Source organism: Perca flavescens, chromosome 7, assembly GCF_004354835.1.
Source record: "Perca flavescens isolate YP-PL-M2 chromosome 7, PFLA_1.0, whole genome shotgun sequence".
Lineage (NCBI taxonomy): Eukaryota > Metazoa > Chordata > Actinopteri > Perciformes > Percidae > Perca > Perca flavescens.
The window spans coordinates 32,706,270-32,731,637 of NC_041337.1; the positions used below are offsets into that span (position 1 = coordinate 32,706,270).

The 25,368-nt window shown below is 42.3% G+C and overlaps 4 protein-coding genes across 4 annotated transcripts in view; 3 read left to right on the forward strand and 1 right to left on the reverse strand.

The window, feature by feature from the left end:
• ap4b1 (adaptor related protein complex 4 subunit beta 1) overlaps positions 1–5,059 on the forward strand; it is a 31,643-nt gene extending 26,584 nt beyond the window's left edge. Inside the window, exons 11-13 of the mRNA XM_028583801.1 lie at positions 152–466; positions 3,423–3,569; positions 3,828–5,059. Coding sequence (XP_028439602.1) covers positions 152–466; positions 3,423–3,569; positions 3,828–4,333 — 968 coding nt within the window. The 3' untranslated portion in view covers positions 4,334–5,059. The remainder of the gene's footprint in view (positions 1–151; positions 467–3,422; positions 3,570–3,827) is intronic.
• A 140-nt stretch (positions 5,060–5,199) lies between these two features.
• LOC114558668 (alpha-1,3-mannosyl-glycoprotein 4-beta-N-acetylglucosaminyltransferase C) lies at positions 5,200–13,305 on the forward strand. The gene is made up of 5 exons (XM_028582786.1): positions 5,200–5,479; positions 7,164–7,256; positions 8,247–8,397; positions 10,330–10,584; positions 10,879–13,305. Exons 2-5 carry the CDS (start codon positions 7,167–7,169, stop codon positions 11,781–11,783), a joined length of 1,401 nt encoding a protein of 466 aa, XP_028438587.1. The 5' UTR covers positions 5,200–5,479; positions 7,164–7,166; the 3' UTR covers positions 11,784–13,305.
• Positions 13,306–15,083: 1,778 nt separating this feature from the next.
• On the reverse strand, positions 15,084–17,494 carry cfap126 (cilia and flagella associated protein 126). The gene is made up of 5 exons (XM_028583960.1): positions 17,398–17,494; positions 17,211–17,279; positions 17,012–17,086; positions 16,699–16,899; positions 15,084–15,325 (listed from the first exon to the last, which is right to left on the reverse strand). The coding sequence occupies exons 1-5, from the start codon at positions 17,419–17,421 to the stop codon at positions 15,161–15,163; spliced, it is 534 nt and encodes a 177-aa protein (XP_028439761.1). The 5' UTR covers positions 17,422–17,494; the 3' UTR covers positions 15,084–15,160.
• Positions 17,495–18,072: 578 nt separating this feature from the next.
• Positions 18,073–25,331, forward strand: ccnq (cyclin Q). Its single transcript, XM_028583228.1, has 5 exons — positions 18,073–18,580; positions 19,259–19,442; positions 20,497–20,629; positions 21,744–21,962; positions 23,956–25,331. The coding sequence occupies exons 1-5, from the start codon at positions 18,439–18,441 to the stop codon at positions 24,043–24,045; spliced, it is 768 nt and encodes a 255-aa protein (XP_028439029.1). The 5' UTR covers positions 18,073–18,438; the 3' UTR covers positions 24,046–25,331.
• The last annotated feature ends 37 nt before the right edge of the window (positions 25,332–25,368 follow it).

Genomic DNA, 25,368 nt, shown 5'->3' on the forward strand with positions numbered 1-25,368 from the left:
TATGTCAATGATGGGTCCCCACAAAGATAGTGAAACAAACGTGTGTGTGTGTGTGTGTGTGTGTGTGTGTGTGTGTGTGTGTGTGTGTGCGTTTGGCGTGTATGTGGAAGAGAAAAAGCGATGGCATTGTTAACACTCTTGTGTTTTCCAGAGGAGGAGACGGACATGTGCGTGCGTGACCAGGCGCTTCTCTACTACCGCCTGTTGCATTGTGGGACAGAAGAGACGCGAAAGGTCCTCCAGGGTCGGAGGTCAGACCCTTCCCTGGGTGTTCTTATTGGCCGCCCCGCGGAGCCCATCAGCCAGTGGGCATGCAGCTTTAACACTCTGGAGCCCCTGAGGCAGGGCAGCGTGGAGACCGAGTCCGCCAGCAGAGGAAGCCCTGAACATGTGACCTTTGACCCCAAGCCTAACACTGACCTCTCAGACACACTGGACTGTGGCCAAACTGAGACGGTTCTGTCAGGTGAGTGAAGACATTCAAATCTTTCTGTAGAGTATTTTAAAAGTATTTGCAACTTCACTACAGGTACAGATTTCAGGTACTTGTACGTTACTTGAGGTTTTCCTTTTCGTGCCACTTTCTACTTCGACTCCGCTACATTTCAGAGAGAAGTACAGTATACGTTTTACTCCACTACATTACTCTGACAGCTTTAGTTACTTTACTTTACAAATTAAGATTTTTTCACACAAAACACATGTAGTTTATAAAATACGATGTTTTATTATAAATCAAACTACCCAACAATATACAGACCGGCTGAAATGATTAGCCGATTAAACCCAGAACAGTTTGGATCGTTTCCAGTTTCTAAAATGTATGTTGTAATGTATGTAATGTAGGATTTTTCCACAATGAGTACTTTTACCTTTACTTAAGTACATTTTCCTGATGATACTAACATCCTTTTACATAAGTAACATTTTCAGTGCAGGACTTTTACTTGTATTGATTATTTGTACAGTGTGTTATTAGCACTTTTACTTAAAGGTGCCGTAGGTAGGATTGCGAAGATCCAGGACTTCCCTCCCCACTTTCTGCTAAAGCCCAAAACAGGCTCCTAAGCCCCTCCCCCACAAGGGAGAATTCATGTGTGTGCATGAGCAGTGATTGACACACAGTTAGACCCCCCCTCCCTGGGCCTGATTGGTGCATCTGAACAGGGAGCGGTGGATTTTTGCAGATTTCTCCCACCACTGCCGAGGCCTGCCAGCCACCCTCCTGAGGGAACCCATTTCAGCCGCTTGTACCCCCCGATCTCGTTCTTTCGTGCATGACTAAACACATTATACATGCACATACAAGTATTTTCTAACATGTAAACACATTATACATGTTTGAAACTCGTTTGAAACATGAAAAGACTGTAAACTGTGTAGTACTGAACTGTGGAGTTAGACAGATAAACAGTTTTTCACCATTTCTGTGTCCACGAACCTTTGGGCGGTCATCAAATTATGGTTCAATGACACACTGGAGTCATCTTTAACACAACCCCCAATACTAAATCAAAACTACGTTACTAGAAACGTTAGAGCGCATAGCGTCAGTGTTTTTTCGTTCACCCCCTCTGTGAGCGCTGCAGGTTAGCTCATTCCCCATTAGCTCTTTCAGTCTAAAAAATACATGAACAAACAACTCTGTTAAAGGAACAATTCGACAAATTTCAACCTTATCTTTATCTATCTGAATGAGGGCTGTGCAGGTGTTTCCAGTGTTCTCTGTGTCGCTGGGGCTCAGCCGACCACAGCTGTAAAATCCGCTCTACTTCCGTCCTCCAGTGATCCCCTCTGTTTTTGAAGATTCTTTTTTGGGGCATTTCCGCCTTTAATTATGACAGGACAGTTAGGTGAGAAAGGGGAGAGGGGGAAGACGTGCAGGAAATCGTCACAGGTCGGACTCAAACCCTTGACCTCTGCGTGGAGGCATAAACCTCTCAGTATATGTGCGCCTGCTCTACCAACTGAGCCAACCTGGCCACGTTATGGAGATATATATATATATATATATATATATTTATTTATTTTTTTTAATTTTTTTTACAAAAATACAATTACAGATAAACAAAAAGTAAGAATTTATTGTAACACCCTTACTAAACATTTTCTGTTTCCTGGTCTGTTTTTTTTCATCCAGCATGTCACTCAGCCACATTATCCTTTGTGACAAAACGTCTCATTACGTTTGCAGTATAGGTGTGTGATGTTTCTGAGCACTTGTGGAGGAACTGGTTTCTGGAATAATGTGGCCTCAACAATGACGCAAACATCCCTTTGCTAGATAAGCAAAACAAGTACATCTGTGGTTTGCATTTGAAGATAAGACATAGACTGTGACTGGTCAAGTTGTTTTGCATATAAAGCCTGCTTTACAAAAAGCAAAGCAGTGGGAACAGGAGGAGCAGATTCTTAAGGTATCTCATGAAAATGTTGGAAGTGCTCATGATTAAATCTGTGCATTTTAAAAATATATATATATATATTTTTTTTTTTTTGGGGCATTTTTAGGCCTTTATTTGACAGGACAGCTTAAGACCGGAAAGGGGAGGGAGAGGGGGAATGACATGCAGCAAAGAGCCACAGGTCAGAATCGAGCCCACGGCCGCTGTGTTAAGGACTGAGCCTTTGTACATGGGGCGCACGCTCAACCAGGTGAGCTACACAATGCCCCTAAAATCTGTGTTGTTTTTTTTTAACTACACTAGCAGCACGACTCTGGGGGTAGCACTGTTGATCGGCCAGTGGCAGTAGGGAAGAAAAACTCAGATCTTTTAACTAAATTACAAGTAGCAAACCCACAGCATGGTAATCCTCTGTTACATGTTAAAGTCATAACTGCATTCAAAACTGTACTTACATAAAAAAGTACAAAAGTATGAGCATCAAAATATACTTGGCGTATCAAAAGTAAAAGCAGTCACTTTGCAGAATGTGCCATTTCAGAATTTCTGCTTATTGCACTTATATATATACTGTATATTTATTGTTTTTTTCACACCTGTATATGAACCTCCTGCCCACTGTCACACCAAATGTAGGATCAATCAATCAGAGCTTGCATCCCCCATCATACGCATATTACTATTATTATTATTATTATTATTATAAATTGTAGGAACTGACAAGGTTACATTACACAGTTGAGCTATTTTGGTCCACTTGGACTGAGAAAATGTTTTCCCCCAAGGCTAATGTCCATTTCTGGGAATGCAGTGCCATTTATAACCACAAATCTCTTCCTCTGGCACTCCTCCTAACTCCCTGTCCCCTTCCCACTTCAACCATATCCTTCTCTCTGGCCACCATTTGGCTCCCTGCTGCCGCATTCTTATCCTCTCTTTTTTTTCCCCTTCTTTACTTTCTTCCCTCCCCTGCGTCTTCCCATTCCTCCTCTCTTCTTCCTTCCTTGTCTTCTCCAGGCTCAGACAGCGGGTGCCCAGACTCCTCTGCTGACGTCTTGGCTTTGAGCGTCGCCGCCCCCCTCAGTTTGTCCCCGTCGCCGACTCTCAGCCCGGAGGAGTTTGAGCGTCTTTGGCTGCAGCGACAGCCTTTGCATGCTGAGCAAGGTGATTAAATGGAAGGGGATTGTCTCCTGCCGAAATCTTCCCCCTCATGGGTTAGGAATAGTGGTTGACCGGAGCAAAACGGGCCTTCCATTAAAACTGTAACACCGGTGTGAGATCTGTACTAAAGTACAAATTTGATGCACATGTACTTTTTTTATTTTATATTTTCTGTTAATGCCAGTCTATACAGTTTCTACTTGATTTTGTCTGACTTGAAATCCGTTTCTCCGACTTTGCTCCTTGCTTTGTTGCGGCTAGGTGCTGACAAACTGGAAGAAAAGGAGGATTATATGTGCTCGGAAGAACGCATCCAGTGCGCTGCGATACCTCACTGTTCACCACAAAGCCTTCAGGCTGCGATGCAGCTGGTCAACATCCAGACACTGGCCTTCACGCCACCTCACACGCTTCCCTGGAGAGTCTACCTGTACACACACACCCAGCATGCACACCGTGGCGACACGCCCCGCAGCACGCTCATAGTCGGGGAGCTGCTGTACACTGGAGAGGCTAATCAGAGGGTAGGAGTAGTAAACAAAGGCATGGATGATGGAGACGTGGTGGAGGGCAGGGAAGAGGAGCAGGTGAAACAGGGAGAGGAGGCCACAGCTGATGGGCTGAGCGAGACAGAGTCTGTGAGGAAATATGGAGAGAAGATAATAAAAGTGACTCTGAAGCAGCAACCAAGAGATGACAAAGCTCTCAAGGGGTTTCTCTCCATCCTTACAACTGTACTGCATACATTGGCCTCAGAGAGGAGTTAAATATGCGTTACACACACACACACACACACACACACACACACACACACATCATTGTACTTACTGTGTTTCTTTAAGAAGATGCCCACTGAGCACACTCATTCCCTAACCATAACTGTAAAATAGGGCAAAAATGCCCTCGCTTTGCAAAGGCTTCACACTCTGAATTGTCAGGTTTAAATTGGACTTCAAACCACTTTCGCTTTTCACCTTGCACATTTAAAGTATCGGCTGAAATAAATGGAGTCTTTACTGGAGTAAAACATGATTTATCAAGACCACATTCAGTTGGTTAACTTCAGCCGACGGCCATTAATCTCTAAAGTTTGCTGTTTTCTCACAATCATAGTAAGTGGATTAAAGAATAGTTTGGGTCAGGTAAGTGTAGGGCCTGATGGGGTCACTCACCGAAGCAAAGTCAACTTCTCTTGTTTCCTCTTGGGACTGAAATAGAATAATGTTTACAGACAAGCATGCCCTGATGGAAGTAACCACCTCACAGCATTCACAGGACATAGAGCTGAACAAGGGCCCTGAAACTTGTTTGTTTTGTTTTTTTACAACAGTGAGCTAATTGTCAGAGGCTCCCAGATGTCTAGCCTTACCCCTTGAATGTATTTGACAGATTTTTGTGTAGAGGCTGTCATGATAATAGCAGGCTGAAGGTAAATGCAAATACAAACGCAAGAACTTGACTTAAAATAATAAAACATTTGGATTCCTCCTGCATCGTTATGAGTGTGTGTCTGTTTTAATAAGTCATAGGTCCGTTGTTATAGGCCAACGAGTTCCTTTGCTAAATGCAATTACTAGGTTGGTTTCCCACAGGCGGTTGGAAACCATTCAACAGTGACGACACACCTGGTTCGTTTAAAAAGCCACGACCACCTGGTGGCGTGTATTATTCACGCCTATTCGGCGTGCAGACTTGTAGAAGACCGAGCAGGATTTAATACGGAGAGGCTGTGGCAACGTACCACAACACTAGTTGTGGTACGGTCAGCGTCATCTTTTCCTTTCCGGGGATGCCTTTTTTTTTATATATATATTTTCCGTGCCTTATAGCCTATACTGTAAGCACAATTCAAGGAGCATAACCCGCTGACTGTCACGGCCAGACGCCGTGCTGAAGCGAGCTGGCTGAGGGAGGTGAGTGTGCTGGACATAAGTTTCTATTCCAACAGTAATTATGACGTACGATACATTTAGCTAACTTGGTTTTTTATTTGGTTACTTTTTGGCGGAGGCGTTACCTACGTCCTATCAGTATCTGCCCATGTAGCTAGTAATTTTAAATTATAGGCTACTCCGTTATTAACGTTAGTCTGTTTTATACTATCGCTAGCCAGGCTGCTTTTGGTATAGCTAAACTGCAGCGTTGAACGAAACGTTAACTAGTAGCCTAATAACAAACGGTAACTGTTAGTTTGGTTCGCATTTAACAAACGACGGTTAATCACGTTAAGTCGGCTGTCGGAACCGTGCTTCAATTTGAACAAAATCACTATAACGTTAGATAACTTGAGTATTACCTAACGTTAACGGTAATAATAATTATAATATTGTTAATAGCCTATAGATACTGGTTCTCCGTAATAACCAACAACTAGTTGATAACTTTGTGTCGCGTTATCTTTCGCGATATTAGCTAAGTTAACGTTATATCGCTAGTATTATTAAAACAGTCGGTGGTTATCTCTCGCTTAAAGACGTCACTATTGGACTAGCTACAGTTTTCTTGTGGCAACGTTAACGTTAGCTTTAGTGTGGATATATACTGTATGTGTTGCTGTATAAAACTCGCCTTGGCTGTAACCTTCAACAAACAGACACGCAGTTAACAGTAATTACTGTTGTCAGCAATGACTCCTCAGTTTACTTGTTGACAAAACAAAGACGGTGTACTTTGAAAATCTTGTTAAACCTGTCCTAATCCGCTACACCGGAGGAGGAATAGTTTGACGAACTATCTAAATCTAAACTAGGGCTCATCATATCTGGTGTAAGCCGACTGTTTAGTTTAGTAAAGGGACGCTGTCGATAGGTGGTGCACTGTTTACTGTTTACACCGTAGGCCTACTTCCCCTTTTTAAATTCACTGTAAACGCCCTACCTCTTGTTTGTTTAAGATTATTTTTGGCAACCGAGCCATATAATCCCAGGGAAACTAGGGAAGAAAGAAAACACGCATAGTTGGCCACTTACAGTAATAACAATATTTTAGTAAGTTGCCTCTGACAGATGATATCTAATATTGAGTTTAAAAATAAAAAACTCAACCGTGTGATGGGATTCAATTTACTTTACATTTTTAAATCTACTCTAATGGGACAAGGGCAGGCAAGCTGATTGATTGTATTTGATAAATTAAAATACAGTACACAAATGTCAGCTCTGTTGGACTTTACTGTATCTACAGTATCTGATACATAATGGGAGTATGAGCATGTAAAAGTATTAGGCCCTTAGGCAGCACAGAGAGCTGCTTGTTTGAATACCAAACTAGGCCCTTCACCACTTCACAACATCAGATTTCCACTGTAAAATAAGAAAATGTCATAGTACATGGTATTACACACAGGGAAAAAAGTGCAGGATCTTGACTGCTCCTGTATGTGCCTTAACTTACACACACAAACACACATTAATGTCAACATTAAATGATACCCAGCTCACCCTCGCTGCAACCCTTCTCAACACACAATCCAAAACTTGTTGCTGTGTCTGAGCATTCTGAAACATTCATTAACTATTTGCTGAATTATTTACTGTTGTGCTGACTGAGTTACACTGTTCTCGTGTGTGTGTGTGTGTGTGTGTGTGTGTGTGTTAGGAAATGCGACGTCATTCAAAGAAGAATGTTTTGGCAGTGCTGCTTATCATCGGAGGATTATATTTCATTAGCCATTCGAACTTCCTTATTGCTGTGAGTACACACACACCTTGATGTAAAGCTTTGTTTGCTGATTTTATTTTTCCCTCCTCTTATCTTTACCTGTTTTACACCATCTCCCAGAGGAACATTAACAAAACAATCTGACATACGTTCTTTGTTGATGAGCACTAATTGGTTTTATTATTTCCACAAATATAAACAAAAATGTCCTCCTTTTAAACACTTCATCTGGAAAGAAGTAGAATCTTGGAAGAGTGACCAACTCATATCAATGTTGTGCTGGTTGAAGGGACATTATGCCTGCTTAAAACAATCTTAACTGGCATTTTAAAGGGGAACTATGCAGTTTTTTTTATTGTAAGGTTAATTTACCTTAACTGAACAGCTTCTGAGCCATTGGAGTGGTTATATGACTTTTTTTCCAGTAGAATGGTGGTCGTCTCGCTCCCCCCTAGCACCTGTGAGCGGAAAAACCACCCTTGCAACTTTTCGGCCGGCCTCAGCGTCTGGAAGTATCGCGTGATATCAGGTCTCGTGATGTAACAAATTGCTTCACGGCACTGCACACATACGCCCATTCAGGAACCGGCTAAGAAGGTAGCGATGGTGTTTTTCAAACTATCGTCATGGATGAGCTGGCAAAAAAAGAAGCAGAAAGCTAGGGAAGCATTGTCGGAGGAACAGAGAATGAGGAAATGACAGACAGACAGACCGAGCGAGGAGTCCGACACAAGTAAACCATGGAGCTGCCAAACATCTATTCCGAAGCTGTAGGGGGAGCTCTATAGAGAGACCTGCGAGCAAAAAGCGATGGCCAAAACTGCATAGCGCCTGCGCCCCTTTAAACCAGGCTAACACAAACTGAAGCCGCTTCACAAAAAACCTTTTCTCTACAAAGCCCAAAGGTTTCACTTTGTTTAAACATGTGTATGAAAAACTGTATGAAACTGTCATTTTTGATAACAAAACATTTTATGTACGCATATTCTAATCAAACAATCAATGTAATTGTCTTCGCAGGGCCCATCAAGGCCACAGGAACCAATTCCAAATGAGTTAACTTGGCAAACGGAGAGGTTGGTTAGTAAGGAGTCCTGGGTGGAACAGGGAGATTACCTGCCTCTCAATGTGTCCTATCAGCTGCTTGCTGGAGCACCATCCACTCAACAGAGTGAGTGACACACATTGTCTGTCCCTTTTTTGTTATATAAGGGTGAAAGTTGAATAATGTGTACATCGGCATTTGGTCCTTGTTACCTGAACTGGTGGGGTGCCACCCTAGCTTAGGGGTTAAGACACACAAGATGTTGTTATCTGAGCGTGTATGCTGGTGATTGACGTGTGTATGCTTTGTTGCTTGCCAAGGTGAGTCAGCTGAGGAACATTTTTGCTAGCCAGCATGCTGTTAGCGGATTATGGTGATAGCTGGCGATGTTGCAGTAAATAGGACTTGCTGTATTGAGTATGTGGGTGAAGGTAAAGAGGGGAGTAGTTCTGGGACGCGTGGCCTTCTCGTTCATTTGAGAATGGACCTTTCTCACAGCAGACATTTTGACTTGTCATAGTAGGAAAAGCACAGCTGAAATTGATAACCTTAACGATGGCTCAATTCCATCAAGTGTCCCAGTAAGCTATTTCAGTGAGTCACCATGCACAATGCCAGGGCCTCTCCTAAGTGGAATGCAGCCATCAGTAATGGTTTTGAATACACCTGTGCTCTTCCTACTGTGACATGTCAACATGTCTGCCGTGAAAAAGGTCTATAGTTCAAGTTCTGCTGCAATGTATGTCATCTGGCAGAGCGCTGTTGATTTAACACGGGGCTGGTTTTTGTTTGAATAAGGAAATGTAGATATAAAGCCAACCTGAGTAAGTAGTTGATTATCTACTCTTTAGGGCTGCTCCCTATTAAGGTGTAGACCCATATAGCCGACCGTTGACAGAAAACCCCGTCGATGTGATCAGTCACGTCCCCGAGGACCAAAAAACTGCCACAGAACAGACCAAAAAGACGAGAGGAGACGAGACGAGACGTAATACATCTCTATAACAGCAGGCGGCGCTAATCTGTAATGTTGCCCAAGAAATGAAAACCGGCAGCTGATTGGACGAACGCGTCACATGGGTTTGTTTTCTCCGGAAATTCAAAGCCAAACTGTCATGGCGGCCGTTCAGAATACGATCTCATATTGTACTAAAATAGTTCACTGAAACGTGTTTCTGAAAACATTTTAAGCGAGAAATAGGCCGTGCAGTTGCTGAACCTGTCTTCATTTCAGATCAACAAAGGTCAGTTTAAAAGATTTTCGTCAGATTTTGAGAGACTGTAGTCACCTCATCCCGCTCATCATTTCCAGGTGAGTCCCGACGGCCCTGCCGCCGACCGAACATGTCAGGTCGGCCAAAATGAACGCCGACAGCCCCCCAGACGGACGACGGCACGGGACACACCGAACAGATTCGAGTCACTGACCTCGCCAGACTGTCCCACGGCCGATAATCGGCCTGATGTGTCCCGGCCCTTAGTCGATAAGTTGACTAATCGGTCGTTTTGGTCTTAGTCAACTTAGATTTCTTTAGTCCATTAGTCATGTTTGATGCTTTTTTCATGCTGAATGACTTATTTCCAAGAAACGTACGAGCACATCTCTGGTAAACACAAGAATGCAGAGAAACTCAGATTTACAGATCTGTCGATTTATATCAATTAATCGATTAGTCGATACAATTGAATGAGTGTTAGTCGACTAAGAATTTCTTTAATCAAGCACAGCCCTACTACTCTTTGCTTGGCTGAGAGTAGGATCCAAGGACAGCTTGAAGGCATATTAGGTAAGGGTTAGAGAATGGTGTCACCTGTCAGAGGGCCCAATAGATTTATGACTCCTACCCACTGCAGGGCCTAAAATAGATCAGATTATAACTTTAAGAATCTGGTCTCAATTTAGACTTGCTTTTTGGACTCCACACTTTGAAACTACACACTATAGTTTTAAGGTCAGAACCTGTTTTAACATTAGTGCTGGGCTTCCATAGGAATGGTCATCTAACAGATTGATGTTGTTGAATGACATTTCTACTTTTCTGTCCCGACGTGTTTCAGGGTATTTAACAGTTGGATTATCCTCGGTGAAGAGGAAGAAGGGCAGCTATCTAATCCCCACCTTGCAGTCCCTCTTCTCCCAGTCCTCTCCTGAAGAGCGCGCCTCCATGGTGGTGGTAGTGCTGCTAGCAGATTTCGATGTCAGCTGGAGAGTCACTACAGCGAGGGAGATCAAAACTGCATTTGCCACGGAGCTGGAACAGGGCCAGCTGGTGGTCCTCCACGTTCCTCAGGATGTTTACCCTCCTCTTACAGGTGTAGTGCACACAGGCATATGCTAAGGTTGGGTATCGTTTGGGTGTTTTTACAATACAGGTGCTGAAACGATGCTTTTAAAACGGAGCTGGTGCCTAAACGGTGTCTGAACCGATACGGCAATGAGGCACCATGGTCCGCGTTGTCATTCGGTCCGATTAGATATCGGCCGTTTGGGAACCGGTGCCATACCCAATCCTAGCTTCAACTAGATTGCAAATTCGTTCAAGTCCACATCGTGAGCTTTTTGTCGATGCCGTGATACTGATACGCGTCTCTCTGGCTCCCCTGCAGGTCTAAAGAGGAACTACAACGATGCTCCAGAAAGGGTGTCGTTCCGCTCCAAGCAGAACCTGGACTACTCCTTCCTGACCCTCTACAGTGCCAGCCTCGGTCGATACTACCTCCAGCTGGAGGACGACGTCTCCTCCGCAAAGAATTTCCTTTCCACCATCAGGAGGCGCGTCGAGGAGCAAGAGGCGAAGAAGACCACCTGGGCAATGCTGGAGTTCTCGGCCCTCGGCTATATTGGCAAACTCTACAAATCCACTCATCTTCCTCTCCTGGCCCGCTTTCTCTTCCTCTTCTACCAGGAAATGCCCTGCGACTGGTTGATGACGCGCTTCCGAGAGCTGATGACTCAGAAAGAGACGATCCTCTTCAAACCCTCGCTGTTCCAACACATGGGGACTTTCTCCTCGTTCCAAGGGACGTACAACAAGCTGAAGGACAAGGACTTTGAGGAAGGGTTGTATACCAATCCTCTAGCTGAGGTCTATTCTGATATGTCGACCTACAAGAAACAATTCCCCAAACTGGCCTGGGAACCTGGCGAGGGATTTTTCTGGGGGCGCTCCCCGGAGAAAGGAAATCACCTGACTGTGGTGTTCGCAGAGCCGACAGTGGTGACGGGGGTGTATGTAGAAACAGGGTCAGGGGGCAAAGACCTCCTAGAGTCGGCTCAGGTGGACCTAGGCCACGACGTGATTACCACTGAGAAAGAGGAGAAGAGTTGTAAAGAGTTCCAGTTAGCGGGGATGTTGGAGAACGGGAAGTTTGAGATGCAGGACATGGACAAGCGGTACAGCTCCGCCTCTTCCTGTCTCAGGATACAAGTCACAGCTGCACAGAAGGATTGGGTGATCATCAAGAAAATCAGGATCTCAACAAAGCTGAGTACACCTTCACGCCAAGCCTAGGAGTGAAATCTTTCTTCCTGCTGCCGATGAATAAGCTGTCTTATTGTTTTTATAGGGCATTTTTGGGCATTGTTAGGCCTTTTATTTTCACAGGACAGATCAAGACATAAATGGGGAGAGAGAGGGGGAATGACATCTGTTGGCTCTCCCAACTGAGCTAACCCAGCCACGAATAATTAGTCTTCATTCGATCTGCAGGACGTTGTATGCAGGCTGAACATGTGACTTTAGTGCCTTGTTTAACCGTTTCATTGACAACAATCCAGGTCTTAGCAACACTGTGTGGAGCTACTGTCGATGAAAATGTCCGATTTAAGTTTGTGATAACTTATGTCTTTTCAACATGAGGGGATTTGCAATGATAAAAGTTAATTCGTCTATAGGCAAGCAGCTCCAGGGGGCCAGATGTATGAACGACGTGTACGCACAAAACCACGCACATGCCTTTTCCCACACCTATTTATAAAGGAAAAATATGTGTAACTCCGTGTGTAACGGACCATGTTGAAGTGGAAATGAAAAATAAGGTGAGGGGAAAAAAAAAAAAAAAAAAAAAACTGTTTGCTTGCAGCAACACACACTTTAATTTGTGACATTTTATTTTTTTGTTTTTTTTAAATGATATAATTTATCGTGAGACATTCTGTAAACTGTTATTAACTAAATAATAGCTGATTCATTGCTAATTATGGGCCTTTGATGAGAATTGAGACATCACTGCTGATGATAGTTTACAGGTGATGAATAGTGAACAACACTGGGTGCTATAAGTAGCTGCAGCTGTGCATAATTGTTGTGCATAAGGATGGCTACTCTGACTTCGTGGAAAGGATCTTGTAAATGAGACGATAAGATGAGAACTAGTATTTTGCGATCGTTCTGGTTTCCTGGCTCGCGCTTTAGGTTTCCAAGGGCTTCAAGGGTCCAGCTTTAGCGCGCCAGACCCAGAGAAACCATGCAATTCCTATCAGTCTTCAGGTTTTGGTAACTCTTGGGTTCCTTGCAACGGGGACATTTCAGAGGGAGCTGGCGGTCAGGCCTGGATCTATATCTCCGTCAACATTAAGCCGTGTCACGTCCATCCTGTGTGTTGCGGCCTCTGCCGTTAGCCAGGGCTGCACTGTTCTTCTCCCGTCCTAACAAGTTTCAGATCCACTCCCTGGGATCGGTGCCTTCGCTGGAGGATTCCCCTGTCCGGATTGGTCGGGCGTTTCAGACTGGCTCAAATAGTTTTTTTTGACTTCCGACGTCACCAGTCCAGTCCACCAAATCCGGCGGCTGTCTTGTCCAATCACGGAGATTTGAAATGACATCCGGGACTCCCAACCGGGACTGCTGTGATTTTTCATTGAACGGTTCACCACTGTGCTTCTTAGAGACGTTGTTAGATTGGATGCTGTGTAGCCTACTTGAACCTTGTGTTTTCACTTGAAATGTTAAACTAGTTTTGTGGTTTTGGGACTGAGCAGGGATTAGTTTGTTTTTGTGTGTTTGCATTTTCCTTTTTTTTTTTTTTGTTCTTAAATCAACAGTCGTTGCTCCTTTTTATATATATATATATATATATATATATATATATATATATATATATATATATATATATATATATATATATTGATTGATTGATTGATTGATTGATTGCTGTTTTTCCTTATGTGCCAACTTCAGTGGATTGAGCTGCGATGTTGTACTTTCTATTTTGTCGCTTGTTTTCTGTGGTCCTTCGACAATAAATGGCCATCTACGCCTGGTTACACCAGCTTATGTTCTTCCTTTATCCCAAGCGTAAATGTTATACATTTGGAAACATTTAAGAAAATGCATTATGTATCAGTCTTGACTGTTTTTTTTTTTTTTTTTTTTTTTTTTTTTTTGTCTTAGATTCAGATTCTGCTTTTTAATTGTGTGATTTTTCTATTGTAGTTATTTAATAAGCATTGTTGAAGCCCTGTGAGGCCTGAGATTTTTAGTGCCAACGAATACTTCTGTAATTGTTGTGGCACATGACACAGAACCTTGAACGCACATACTAGAGGCGGTTATTTGCATTGTCCATTGTTTTTTTTTAAATGTTGACTTGAAGAGGAGTGAGTAGGCTAACTCACTGGAACTCGTAGTTTTACAACATGTGAGTCATAAGTCATTGAGTCAGGGCCATTCTGTGTTCCCAAGGATTACGCTTCTCAAAGTATGGAAAACTGGGTTAGACTGTAGGACGAGATGTCCCTAATCCGAACACACCCGTTACTGGGACCACACCTAGAGCTTTGCAGCGTTCAGGACTTTGATGCCCCATCTTTGATGATATACTACGATTGCATAATGTGCACTTTTAGGTAATTTATGTTGATGTCAAAGTCAGAGGTGGAAAGAGTACAAAAATATTCTACTTAAGGATTACTTTGAACTTTTACTTAAGTACAAGTAATATTAACCAGTATAAAAATATAGTAAAAGTTAGTTACTTTTTTTTTTTTAAAGCGACAAACCTTTAAAAAAACTAAAAAACAAGACAAAAAAGCAACAAAAACCTTTTGACCTTTTTGACAGATTTTGCCAAAAATGTTATTTCCTTCTTTTTTTTTCTTTTTTTAACTCCCTAACAGATTTGATTTAAAATCTAGCAAAGTACAATACTTCAAACAAAACCTACTTAAGTAAAAAGTGAAATTACAGATTGTAATAAACTACTCTTAAAATTAAAAGTACACAAAAAAAACCTACTCCATTACAGTAACGCGAGTAATTGTAATTTGTTACTTTCCAGCTCTGGTTATAACCTGTGTTCTTGGAGAAGAGGCACAACATTGTATTTTCCCAGTTTTAATCAATGTGTTCTCCTTTAATTCCTGCCAGATAGTGTAAAGGTTCAGCTGTTTTTTTGTTATATATACGGGCCATCGTGTATATAGTATGTAAGTATACTTGGCCAATAAAAACTGATTCTGATGCTGCAAAAATGTTGCTAAACCTGTCCCTGTATACTGTAAGAGCTGGCACCAGACCAAACCACTGACCAATGCATATCTATGGTTAAACGCTGCTTCCACTGAAAGAGAGAACCATTGCTTAATCTTTTACATTGTTTAATATCACTGAAACTTTTATGGTTCCTCTGGTCAGCTGATATTGTAGAGGGATAACAAAAATATCATATATAAATTGTAACCATAAAAACACATAGAAGCCACACCCAAAGAGGAGGGAGAATTAAAAAAACGTTTGAAAAAAAAAGGTGATGACCATGTTTGTCATGATTTGTGAGTAGCAACCAGCCACGTTAAAATAAGTCCAAACTAGGACAGTTAAGAGGCATTTAATTTTGTGTTTTTTTTCATCCACCACAAATGAAATGAAGAAGTTCACTGCTCTTGCTGTTAATCTTCGTTCCCATGCTCAGAGGAGGTCGGCCCTTCTTGTCTAGTTGCTTTTGCTGATACATTGCTGGCTGGTCTCACCTTGCCAGTGTTAGGCCTGCTGTCGAGTACTGGCCCAGCTGCAGGACAAAGGGCAGCACTGTCCTTCTGTACATCCTCATTAGTCTGAAAGTGATGATAAGATGACATAAACCTTTATTGATTGAGGGAAAATGCAGGTGTTGGCAGCAGCACAAGGCTATAAATATGTACAGATATAGGGAAGTAAAAAAGAAGAAGTCTATACAATACAACTAGTATAAGAAGAGAAGTGGAAATAGAAATCATACAAGAGAAATTATAGACTAAATTAAACTAAAAAAGAAAATCTAGGTCTGTTCAAACATTACACCTTAAAGGTCCCATGGCATAAAAATTTCACTTTATGAGATTTTTTAACGTTAATATGAGTTCCCCCAGCCTGCCTATGGTCCCCCAGTGGCTAGAAATGGTGATAGGTGTAAACCGAGCCCTGGGTATCCTGCTCTGCCTTTGAGAAAATGAAAGCTCAGATGGGCCGATCTGGAATCTTCTCCTTATGAGGTCATAAGTTACACCCCCCCTCCCACCTCTACAGACACAGAAATGGCACATCCTGAGGAAAGCTCATTGTGTGACTGGCTCTAGTGGCTGTAATTCTGCACCAAGGCTGAATTTCGGGAAAGAGACTTTAGATACAGTATTAGGGGACCACTAAGGTCTATATAAAAGAGACTTTAGATACAGTATTAGGGGACCACTAAGGCCTATATAAAAGAGACTTCAGATAGAGTATTAGGGGACCACTAAGGTCTATATAAAAGAGACTTTAGATACAGTATTAGGGGACCACTAAGGCCTATATAAAAGAGACTTCAGATACAGTATTAGGGGACCACTAAGGTCTATATAAAAGAGACTTTAGATACAGTATTAGAGGACCACTAAGGCCTATGTAAAAGAGACTTCAGATACAGTATTAGGGGACCACTAAGGCCTATATAAAAGAGACTTCAGATAGAGTATTAGGGGACCACTAAGGTCTATATAAAAGAGACTTTAGATACAGTATTAGGGGACCACTAAGGTCTATATAAAAGAGACTTCAGATACAGTATTAGGGGACCACTAAGGCCTATATAAAAGAGACTTCAGATACAGTATTAGGGGACCACTAAGGTCTATATAAAAGAGACTTCAGATACAGTATTAGGGGACCACTAAGGCCTATATAAAAGAGACTTCAGATACAGTATTAGGGGACCACTAAGGTCTATATAAAAGAGACTTCAGATACAGTATTAGGAGACCACTAAGGTCTATATAAAAGCATCCAAAAAGCCCATCATGGGACCTTTAACTTTGATGACGGCCTGCTATGAAATAGCCACCCTGTGGGAAACAGTATTGGGCTTTTGAAATAGATATTGTGAAAAGTAAAAAAAATGTATAAATTAATTAAAAGATATTACAGGACCAAAATGTATGTTTATGTGTGTTGCCTCCTGTTAGAAGCTTACCTGCTGGCCAACATCCTGCAGCCTATCTGTGTCTTTGCTGCCTCTGTGTGGCTGAGATTTGCCAGTGTGCTGTGGGTCAATGCCCCACGACTTCAGCATGTTGAGACCATCCACAGAGCGGCCTGTAGGGTTTATGCAGTGGGCTGGGATACGAGCAGGTAGATCCCAGGTCCCCTTAAAGTCTGTCCATGCACTGCCCTTCTATAGCATCACACAAACACACACACGCGGGGTTTGGGGGGGGGGGTGGAGTCAAACAACCATGCATAAGATCAGCGATTAAGAGAGAGAAAGGCCTATGATGTGCTCTAACCTTTACCACTCCTGGGAGCAGATGTCCTCTATCATCGGCAATAAAGTTGGTGTGGCCCTCATGTGCAGTGGGTCTCTACACACACACACGCACACGCACACACACACACACACACACACACACACACGTGAGCTGGACTAATTCAATCCAATTTCCAGTACTACTGTAAATATGAAATACAACCAGTATGACGAACTACCTCTTTAAAGTGCTTAACGTTAGTCTCGCACCAGTTCTGCAGTCGACGCGGCTTGAAGGCACTGTCATACTGCGGATGGAAGTTAAAATATATGTCAGAATGTATGAAGTAAACAGTAGAACATAGCAGAAAGTGTTAGCCTAATGTTCCCAATTTATGTCACCCAGAAGGCACATATTTAGGTTACCTGGTTTGCCGAGTAACTGAACATTTTTGCCTCCGTCTACACTACAGGTCCGCGTATGTTTTTTGTTGACTCGTTGCATGGCAACGCATCAAACTGACTTCTCCTTTACAGACTTTTTCCTAGACAGGAAAAGTAACTCTGTTCCTGAAGTAACTTGGAAATAAATAGTAACTGGGAAAATAAGTATGCACGGGACACTGGGTGGATGGATAGCATACTCACGAAGAAAATCAGTTTAATAGACCTGAAAAACACACACACACACACACACACACACACACACACACACACACACACACACACACACACACTTAATGTAATACATGGTTTGTGGTGGATGCTTATTATTTAAATGCCAATTTGAGTTGGTGTTTTTCATTCATTATTAATGATCGATTGCTATTATTGCCGTGTTTTGCTCCCTGTCAAGACCACGGTCCAGCGTAAGATTTTTACTTTGGAAGATGTAACCGGAAGTCTTTTTTGTGGTAGGTTAATTTGATAAGAACCGACTTGGCAAAAGAACGAATATCGTGTTTAGATATTGTATTTAAGTATGCTTTAATTTTCTTACACACACACACAGCTTCCATTTGAATGTGTGTTTGCGTAAGAAGTAACCTCTCAACTACCGGTATCCTCTCTTCTCGAAAGATACATTTCGCTATCAAAATTTATTTTGGAATGTTTACCGGAAGTCCATTTATTTATCTTCCGTTAACTAACGTGCCTCTCAACTATGGATGCTATGCGCCATTGTAGCTATGCTAGTAGCAACAGCAACAACACCCAAACTAGTTAAGAGGTCCATCAAACTTGTTGTTTTCGAAATTAGGAACACACACCAACATTGTCGTAAGCATAGCTTTGTAGTCGCTGGTAGATGCGTTTACATTGACTTAGCTACAGTTAAACTCTGAGGCCATATAACTGACTAGCTAGCTAACTAGCCTAACGTTAGCAGTTTTCTTGTCTTGACCGTGGTAGAAAGTGTTTTTTGGTACTATAACGTTAGATACTCCTGCTGATGGTAAATAAGCCATGGAGGGTCCATCCTCTTATGTACCGGCCACCCGGGACCGACAGCTGTGGCCGGCGGACAGGAGAGAGTCTGGCGGTGATGCGGAGTCCGACCGGGACATAAAAACACACTTTCGTGTCTGTCGCTTCATTATGGAGACAGGTAACGTTTACTCGTGTGTCAACAAGTGATTTCCTCAGAATAAATAGCGTAGCTAACGTTACTGATGAAGTGCTTTTCTGCCAGAAAAAGAAACAAACAAACATAAAAAAATAAAATAAACATGCTAAAATGCGGTTTGAGTAATTCAGACGTACCCTATTTTGTCAAAATTACGACTTACTATCTAATAATTTTAATTTATTAAGTTAAAATGTTGACTTATGTGCTTTTTCTTGTCCAGGAGGAAATGGGCTTCTTTAACAGTGAGATACATAGTGCTCTGCTAGAAATGTAGAAAAAATATAGAAGCCATGAAATGTTCCTCTCTGTCTAATACAGAATGTATCAATTTAATGTATGCTGGCTTTTCGTAATCATTTAGGTCTACTGTTAAATTCATGGTTGATTGTGTAGTAGTACTGTTTTGTTTGAAGATTGGGGTAATAGTATGCAAGTTAGAAATCTTACTAGATTTGTTTTTGGGGATTCAAATAAATAATGTGAGGTAAAGTGAAATGAAATGGCAATTCTGTAAATTGATCATGGCATATTTAATGTGACTTATAATTACTAAATAAATGTATAGATATGCAATAGAGTCAATGGAAACGCCCAATTTGGTTTAGAAATGAGTGCACCCTTAAAGAGTTGTCTGCTGCTTCCTCCTTCCTTGCTCAGGAGTGAAGCTGGGTATGCGCTCGGTGCCTGTGACCACGGCGTGTGTGTTGTACCACCGTTTCTTTGAACGTGTCAGCCTGCATGCGTATGAGCCCTACCTGGTGGCCATGAGCTGTGTGTACCTGGCTGGCAAAGTGGAGGAGCAGCACATCAGGACCCGTGACATCATCAACGTAAGCCATAGGTAATATGCATGGTCCTGCCTGCAGTAAACACTGCTCTATGACCACATTTAAACCCTACTGCTGTTACTGTTAACTTCACATAATTCACATGGAAATACAGTAAGTCCTCTTTTAGATGTTGAATGTGACGTGAGAACTAAAGAGTTTTGTCTTGACTTTCTGAGCTCTGTTGTCACCGGTGAGGACATTTCATTAAAACCAATAATATCATTGTTTTTTATCACATAGAACTAGCTAATTAATTCAATTTCAATACAATTGTATTTATAGTGTCAAATCATAACAGGAGTCCTCTCAGCACACTTTACAGATAGTGTAGGTCTAGACCACACTATGATTTACAAAGACCCAACAATCCCCCCATGAAAAAAAAACACTGTCGCACCTATTCATTTTTGAAAGAACAACGGCATTTGGGGAACTCCAACACTCGACCAACCAATGGCCTAACTTCATCACTCATTTACTAGTTTATATCGACAATATTTCATTTCTGGGATTGTTCAGGTGCCGCCGGAAATGTACTTCATTTTTCGCCGGATGTCGGTCTCCTTCCGCTTTCTTTGTCTTGGCGTTCTAAACTCCGGTGGATTACTGAGGACTATGGTTAACTGCTCATCAGATCTCTGCAGGGTAAATCCAGACAAATAGCTAGACTATCTGTCCAATCTCAGTTTTCTGTTGCACGACTAAAACAACTTTTGAACGTACACACGTTCCACCAAAACAAGTTCCTTCGCGAGGCTATTTTGCAGCAGCACCGTTGCTCATTCCGGCGCTTAGCACCGCCCAAGACGATTGTGATTGGTTTAAAGAAAATAATAATAAGCCAATAAACCAGAGCCCGTTTTTCTCTCCTCCAGGAATGTTGTGTGGACTAGCCAGACCCTCCTTCGCAACGCTGTGGAGGAAGGTCTGGCAATGCAACACTACTCATTTACTTACTGGGTGCTTAATCAGGCAATAATAATCATTTTTTGTGTGTATTACTGTTTAAAGTGGTCATCTTGAATGCTGTCCACCTCCCTCTCTCCCTCCGTTCCTCCCTCGCAGGTATTTCAACAGTGGCAGTGCTCCTCTGGAGTGTGACAAGGAGTTCTGGGATTTGAGGGACAGCGTGGTGCAGTGTGAGCTCCTTATCCTCCGACAGCTCAACTTCCACGTCTCCTTTGAACACCCTCACAAGGTAGGTGTATGTGCATGTGTGTGTTTGTGCACGTGCAACTATATTCCTGTCTCCTCCTATTTCGTGTTGAGCCTCCTTGTCTGTCGCTGTTACTGTCTGACGTTGTCATGGTTGTCCAAATGCGTTTGTGTGTACAGTCGCTGTACCATCTGGGTCGAGAAGTGTTCTCAAATATTAGTTGAAAATGCTGTATCACTTTCCTTGGCGTATTTTAAGCTTTTGTAATATCTTTATTTAGTTTTTTTTTTTGTACCTTGCATTCAGTGCATAAACTATAAGTCACTCATGTGTCTTGTGCAAATGACAGAAAAATGATCAATCAAAAGTGATTTTACTTAACTGCTGGTGATCATTCTTACACACATTATTACTTTTGTCGCTTAAACTTAAGCCAGCGTTCCTCCCCTAGGTTGACTGCAGCAAACTTCATGGAGAACAATGAGGGCTAAAAACAGCATCGCCGATCTGTTTTAACCGAATATTCTCTAGCTCAGCTAAAAACATAAAAACACAGAATCCGTCAGCACGTTAGCATGTCGTTCACTACCTGCTGTTGCAGACGTGAACTAGAGCCGGGCAATATATCGATATTATATCGATATATGAGGCTAGATATTGTCTTAAATTTTGGATATCGTAATGTCCTCGTGTCTTTTCCTGGTTTTAAAGGCTGCATTACAGTAGAGTGATGTAATTTTCTGAACACACCAGACTGTTGTAACTGTTCCAGTATTTGCCTTTACCCACATAGTTATTATATCAACATAACTGATGATTATTTATCAAAAAAATAGGTATTTGGTCAAAAATATCGTGATGTTTGATTTTTTCCACATCGCCCAGCTCTAACGGGAACTGACCACAGTCGAGGCCTCATTCATGGACTCACGGCGGTGTGTCGCTGCAGTTCATGTTGGTGCGCCGCTACAGAATGAATACAGGGAAACCAATTGGATATTAAGTTATTTTTGCCATAACTTGGCAGGGGGTTCTTGTAACCTGGCGGGCTGTACAATTGTAGGGGAAACACTGATAACAAACCAATGTAATTGCTGTTTAACGTTAAATACAGGATGCTAAATGTACAGGATCATGTTGTCTGTCTTGTCTCCAGTATTTACTCCACTACCTGCTGTCTGTGAAGTCGCTCGTGAACCGCCACGCTTGGTCTCGAACCCCTATCGCTGAGACTTCCTGGGCGTTGCTTAGGGACTGTTACCATGGAGCCATGTGCATCCGCCACACACCACAGCACATTGCCATAGCAACGCTGCACCTGGCTCTGAACAGCTACGGAGTGGAGCTGCCTGTCGGGGAGAGAGAGTGGTGGCAGGTGCGTGTTCCCTGCAACGTGTTTCTAATTACAGACTAAGGAGAGATAAGTGGTCAAACGTTTGTGTGTGCATATGGGTGAGCAACAGAGGCTATGGTCGCTTTCACACCTGTAGTAGATTCTGGGGGGTGAAGTTGTAACATTGTTGCATTTTTCATTTGGTGCGGTTTGCTTTCACACTGCACTTTATCAAACGCACCGAACATTGTAAACAAATGTCATACAGTTGAAATGGTTGCTCGTTCATCAGACAGTAGTCTGTATCCACAAAGTTCCACTTGTGGGATTGCTCCGGTGCCGCAGGATGTCCCTCTTTTCGGCCGGACGTCCGTTACCTTCCGCTTTCTTTGTGTTGTCATTTTAAGCTCCGGTCGATTTTTATGAGGACTAGGAGTTAACTGCTCCTCAGATCTGTCCAATCTGAGTTTTCTGTTTTGCACGACTAAAACAACTTTTGAACGTACACAAAATTTCAAAAATTAACAATCATTTGGAGGCCCCCCCTGCAGTGACTCTTGAGGACCCCTCTAGGGGTCCCGGACCCCCTGTTGAAGAGATCTGGAATAAACAGTTTCCACTGGTGCCAAACAAAGAAATAGCACCTGGGACATCTTAAAGAAACCTCTGGGATGCAGTGTGCGTAGGGCTGGGTGATATGGACCAAAAGTCATATCCCGATATATTTTGGCTGAATATCGATATACGATATATATCTCGATATTTTTTCCGCAAAGTGAGAGCAAATGTTCAGTCAAAGCCAAATATGACATGTCACAAGTAGTTTCATAGAAACCGGCTATTTCAGTGAACAGTTGCAAAATCAAATGAATAAATAATAAACAGGTTTCTTCACCTGGTTCAATGCTCAGCTGTTCAAATAACAATAAAATGTAATAAATACTGTAAAACAACAGGAGTACCTTTTTTGAAATAAAAGCTCCATAAGGTTTGTTTTAGTTTTTTCCAACGTTTTAAATTGTTAAATTTTTCTTCTACACATTTTCAGCGCTTAATTCTACGTCCCATTATTTCTACGTCCCATATTTTCTGATATAGGGCTGGGCGATATAGAGAAGATCAGATATCATGATATTTTTGACCAAATACCTCGATATCGATATTGCGGCGATATATTCTAGAGTGGACAGTTGGTGCTCTCGCAAAATATCTTCACGCTTAGATTTTAGATAAATAATCATTAATAATAGAACAGCTAGAACAGTCTGGTGAGTTCAGAAAAGTACAGCACTTCACTGTAATGCAGCCTTTAAAACCAGGAAAAGACACTTATGTCATATCACGATATTACGATATCCAAAATCTAAGACGATATCTAGTCTCATATCCCGATATCGATATAATATCAATATATCGCCCAGCCCTAAGTGTGCGCCATCCTGTCTCTCATTCAGTGGAAGTTAGCGCGTGTGCAGTGTTTTCGGTCGGTCCATAAGGGCACCTCACGGTATGACAAACACAAACAGAAGCTGTAGCTTCGCACACGTGCTCCCTGCTTTCAGGGTCGTGCCGACAGCAACCGTGCAGCTTTGTACCGAGGACGTGACAAACATCCAGCTCCAGCCCAGTCTCCAAAGCACACGTGCCTCTTGTAAAGTATTAGCTGAAGGGTGGGGGCAATTTATAGTTTTCCATTGTCGAACAATTTTGCAAATGAGGACTCGTTTGTGTCAGCTTTGATTTTATAAGTCACTATATCCAAACGCTAATGAAAAAAAGTCAGTATCTGTTGTGGTTTTCTGCTTCAGTCCTCCAGGGAATAAAATCTAGGTCGTTTTGAAATGGTGTGTGGACCTTTTGATGTCTGCTGTTTATTGAGGCCAGGTGTGGAGCTGAAGTCTGTGTGTGTGTGTGTGTGTGTGTGTGTGTGTGTGTGTGTGTGTGTGTGTGTGTGTGTGTGTGTGTGTGTGTGTGTGTGTGTGTGTGTGTGTGTGTGTGTGTGTGTGTGTGTGTGTGTGTGTGTGTGCGCGCGTAGGTGCTGTGTGTGGACGTGACCAAAGCGGACATCGACGCTGTGATCTCTGACCTTCTTCAACTCTACGACATGGAGGCCAAGTGCATCTGAATGACACACCTACGAGGCCCCCACATGGGAGACCCATGAGAGTCGTTTTTGTCTCTCTGTGTGCGTTTACGTGTTTGTGCGGCACGAACATGTACGCCCGTGCGTATGTCGTCCGCTGCACGCTAGTGTCGGGGGTTCAGGTGCGATTGTGTAAGAGAAAGGAACACTTTGTATCGCCCCAGTTAGTCTGCGAGCTGTGACCAAAAAAAACAAACAGCCCTGAACTACCGATTCCTGCCACCGTGGGGAGATATTTCTCTCTGTCTGGTCTCTGATCACCCAGCCCTGCAGAATACTGATGTGCTCTGGGATATATCATCAGCACAAACACATCCTAGCACTCAGCACCAGAAATCTCTTCACACTCCTCATGCATGCGAATGGTGACTGCAATTAGACATGTATTATGGAGTGGCATTGTCCTAACACATTTCTGCATCAGCAGAATACTGTAATTAGATGAGTTTTAGTCTTGATTGTATGATTAGAATAAAGACCACCTTGCTGCATATTTGATTTTCAAACCTTCCCATATGAATGCATTGATTGGCTAAATGACCTCTTTATCTTAAGGGGTCCTGGTGATTATAGTGGGATACCTCTTGGTTTACTAAGTCTTGTCTTGTGTGTTTTTACAGCGCAGCCATTCCCAGAGGTATTTTCATGAATAGGTAACAAGACCGTTTGTACTTTTTTAGCGGTGGACCAAGCAGATGAATATGTGTGTAAGTGATCTGCTGTATGTTTTACACCAGGGGTCTGCAACCTGCGGCTCCGGAGCCCCTCTCCAGCGGCTCCCTGTGGCTTTGACAAAAATGATATGGAAATTAATAATGTTTTATTTTTAATTTTTTTAAATTTCATGTATTATTATTTTGTATGCCTCAAGTGATTCTTACATTCTCCATTTAGGCTGCATAACATTTTGGTGCCTTATCCTCTAAATTTTGCCAAACCTCAATGGCGGTCTTGAGTTCCCATAGACTAGCTTTGGATTACAAATCTCTCAAATGACTCTTGATGATAGAGGTTGCTGATCCCTGTTTTAGAATAATGTTTCTGCGGTTACAATGAATTTGTACTGTGTATTGTTCAAAATTGAACATCCTGAGCTATCCTGTTTCAAGGATATACCTGGTGATATTCTATATTATCTTCTTGTCAATAACTGCCATAAAAAATAACGATATTCACAGGTATAGTCGGTGTATGAAAGCCTGTTGTATTTTCTCCTTCTGTGTCACCGCTCCGTCGTCATTAAAAACACATCAATGAGCCACACTGTTGCTCTGGCTGACATGTTCCTTCATTGCCATTAACGCA

What these genes read in the sequence shown, in the direction of transcription:
- cfap126 (XM_028583960.1), bottom strand. Translation starts at nt 17,421, where the DNA reads ATGTTCAGTTACTCGGCAAACCAG. An exon ending in TCAGTTACTCGGCAAACCAG is followed by an intron (nt 17,280 to 17,397) that starts GTAACCTAAATA and finishes TTCCATCCGCAG; the next exon opens with TATGACAGTGCCTTCAAGCC. An exon ending in TGCTCCCAGGAGTGGTAAAG is followed by an intron (nt 16,900 to 17,011) that starts GTTAGAGCACAT and finishes GTGATGCTATAG; the next exon opens with AAGGGCAGTGCATGGACAGA.
- ccnq (XM_028583228.1), top strand. Translation starts at nt 18,439, where the DNA reads ATGGAGGGTCCATCCTCTTATGTACCGGCCACCCGGGACCGACAGCTG. An exon ending in TCGCTTCATTATGGAGACAG is followed by an intron (nt 18,581 to 19,258) that starts GTAACGTTTACT and finishes TTCCTTGCTCAG; the next exon opens with GAGTGAAGCTGGGTATGCGC. An exon ending in ATCATCAACGTAAGCCATAG is followed by an intron (nt 19,443 to 20,496) that starts GTAATATGCATG and finishes CCTCCCTCGCAG; the next exon opens with GTATTTCAACAGTGGCAGTG.
- LOC114558668 (XM_028582786.1), top strand. Translation starts at nt 7,167, where the DNA reads ATGCGACGTCATTCAAAGAAGAATGTTTTGGCAGTGCTGCTTATCATC. An exon ending in AGCACCATCCACTCAACAGA is followed by an intron (nt 8,398 to 10,329) that starts GTGAGTGACACA and finishes GACGTGTTTCAG; the next exon opens with GGTATTTAACAGTTGGATTA. An exon ending in TGTTTACCCTCCTCTTACAG is followed by an intron (nt 10,585 to 10,878) that starts GTGTAGTGCACA and finishes GCTCCCCTGCAG; the next exon opens with GTCTAAAGAGGAACTACAAC.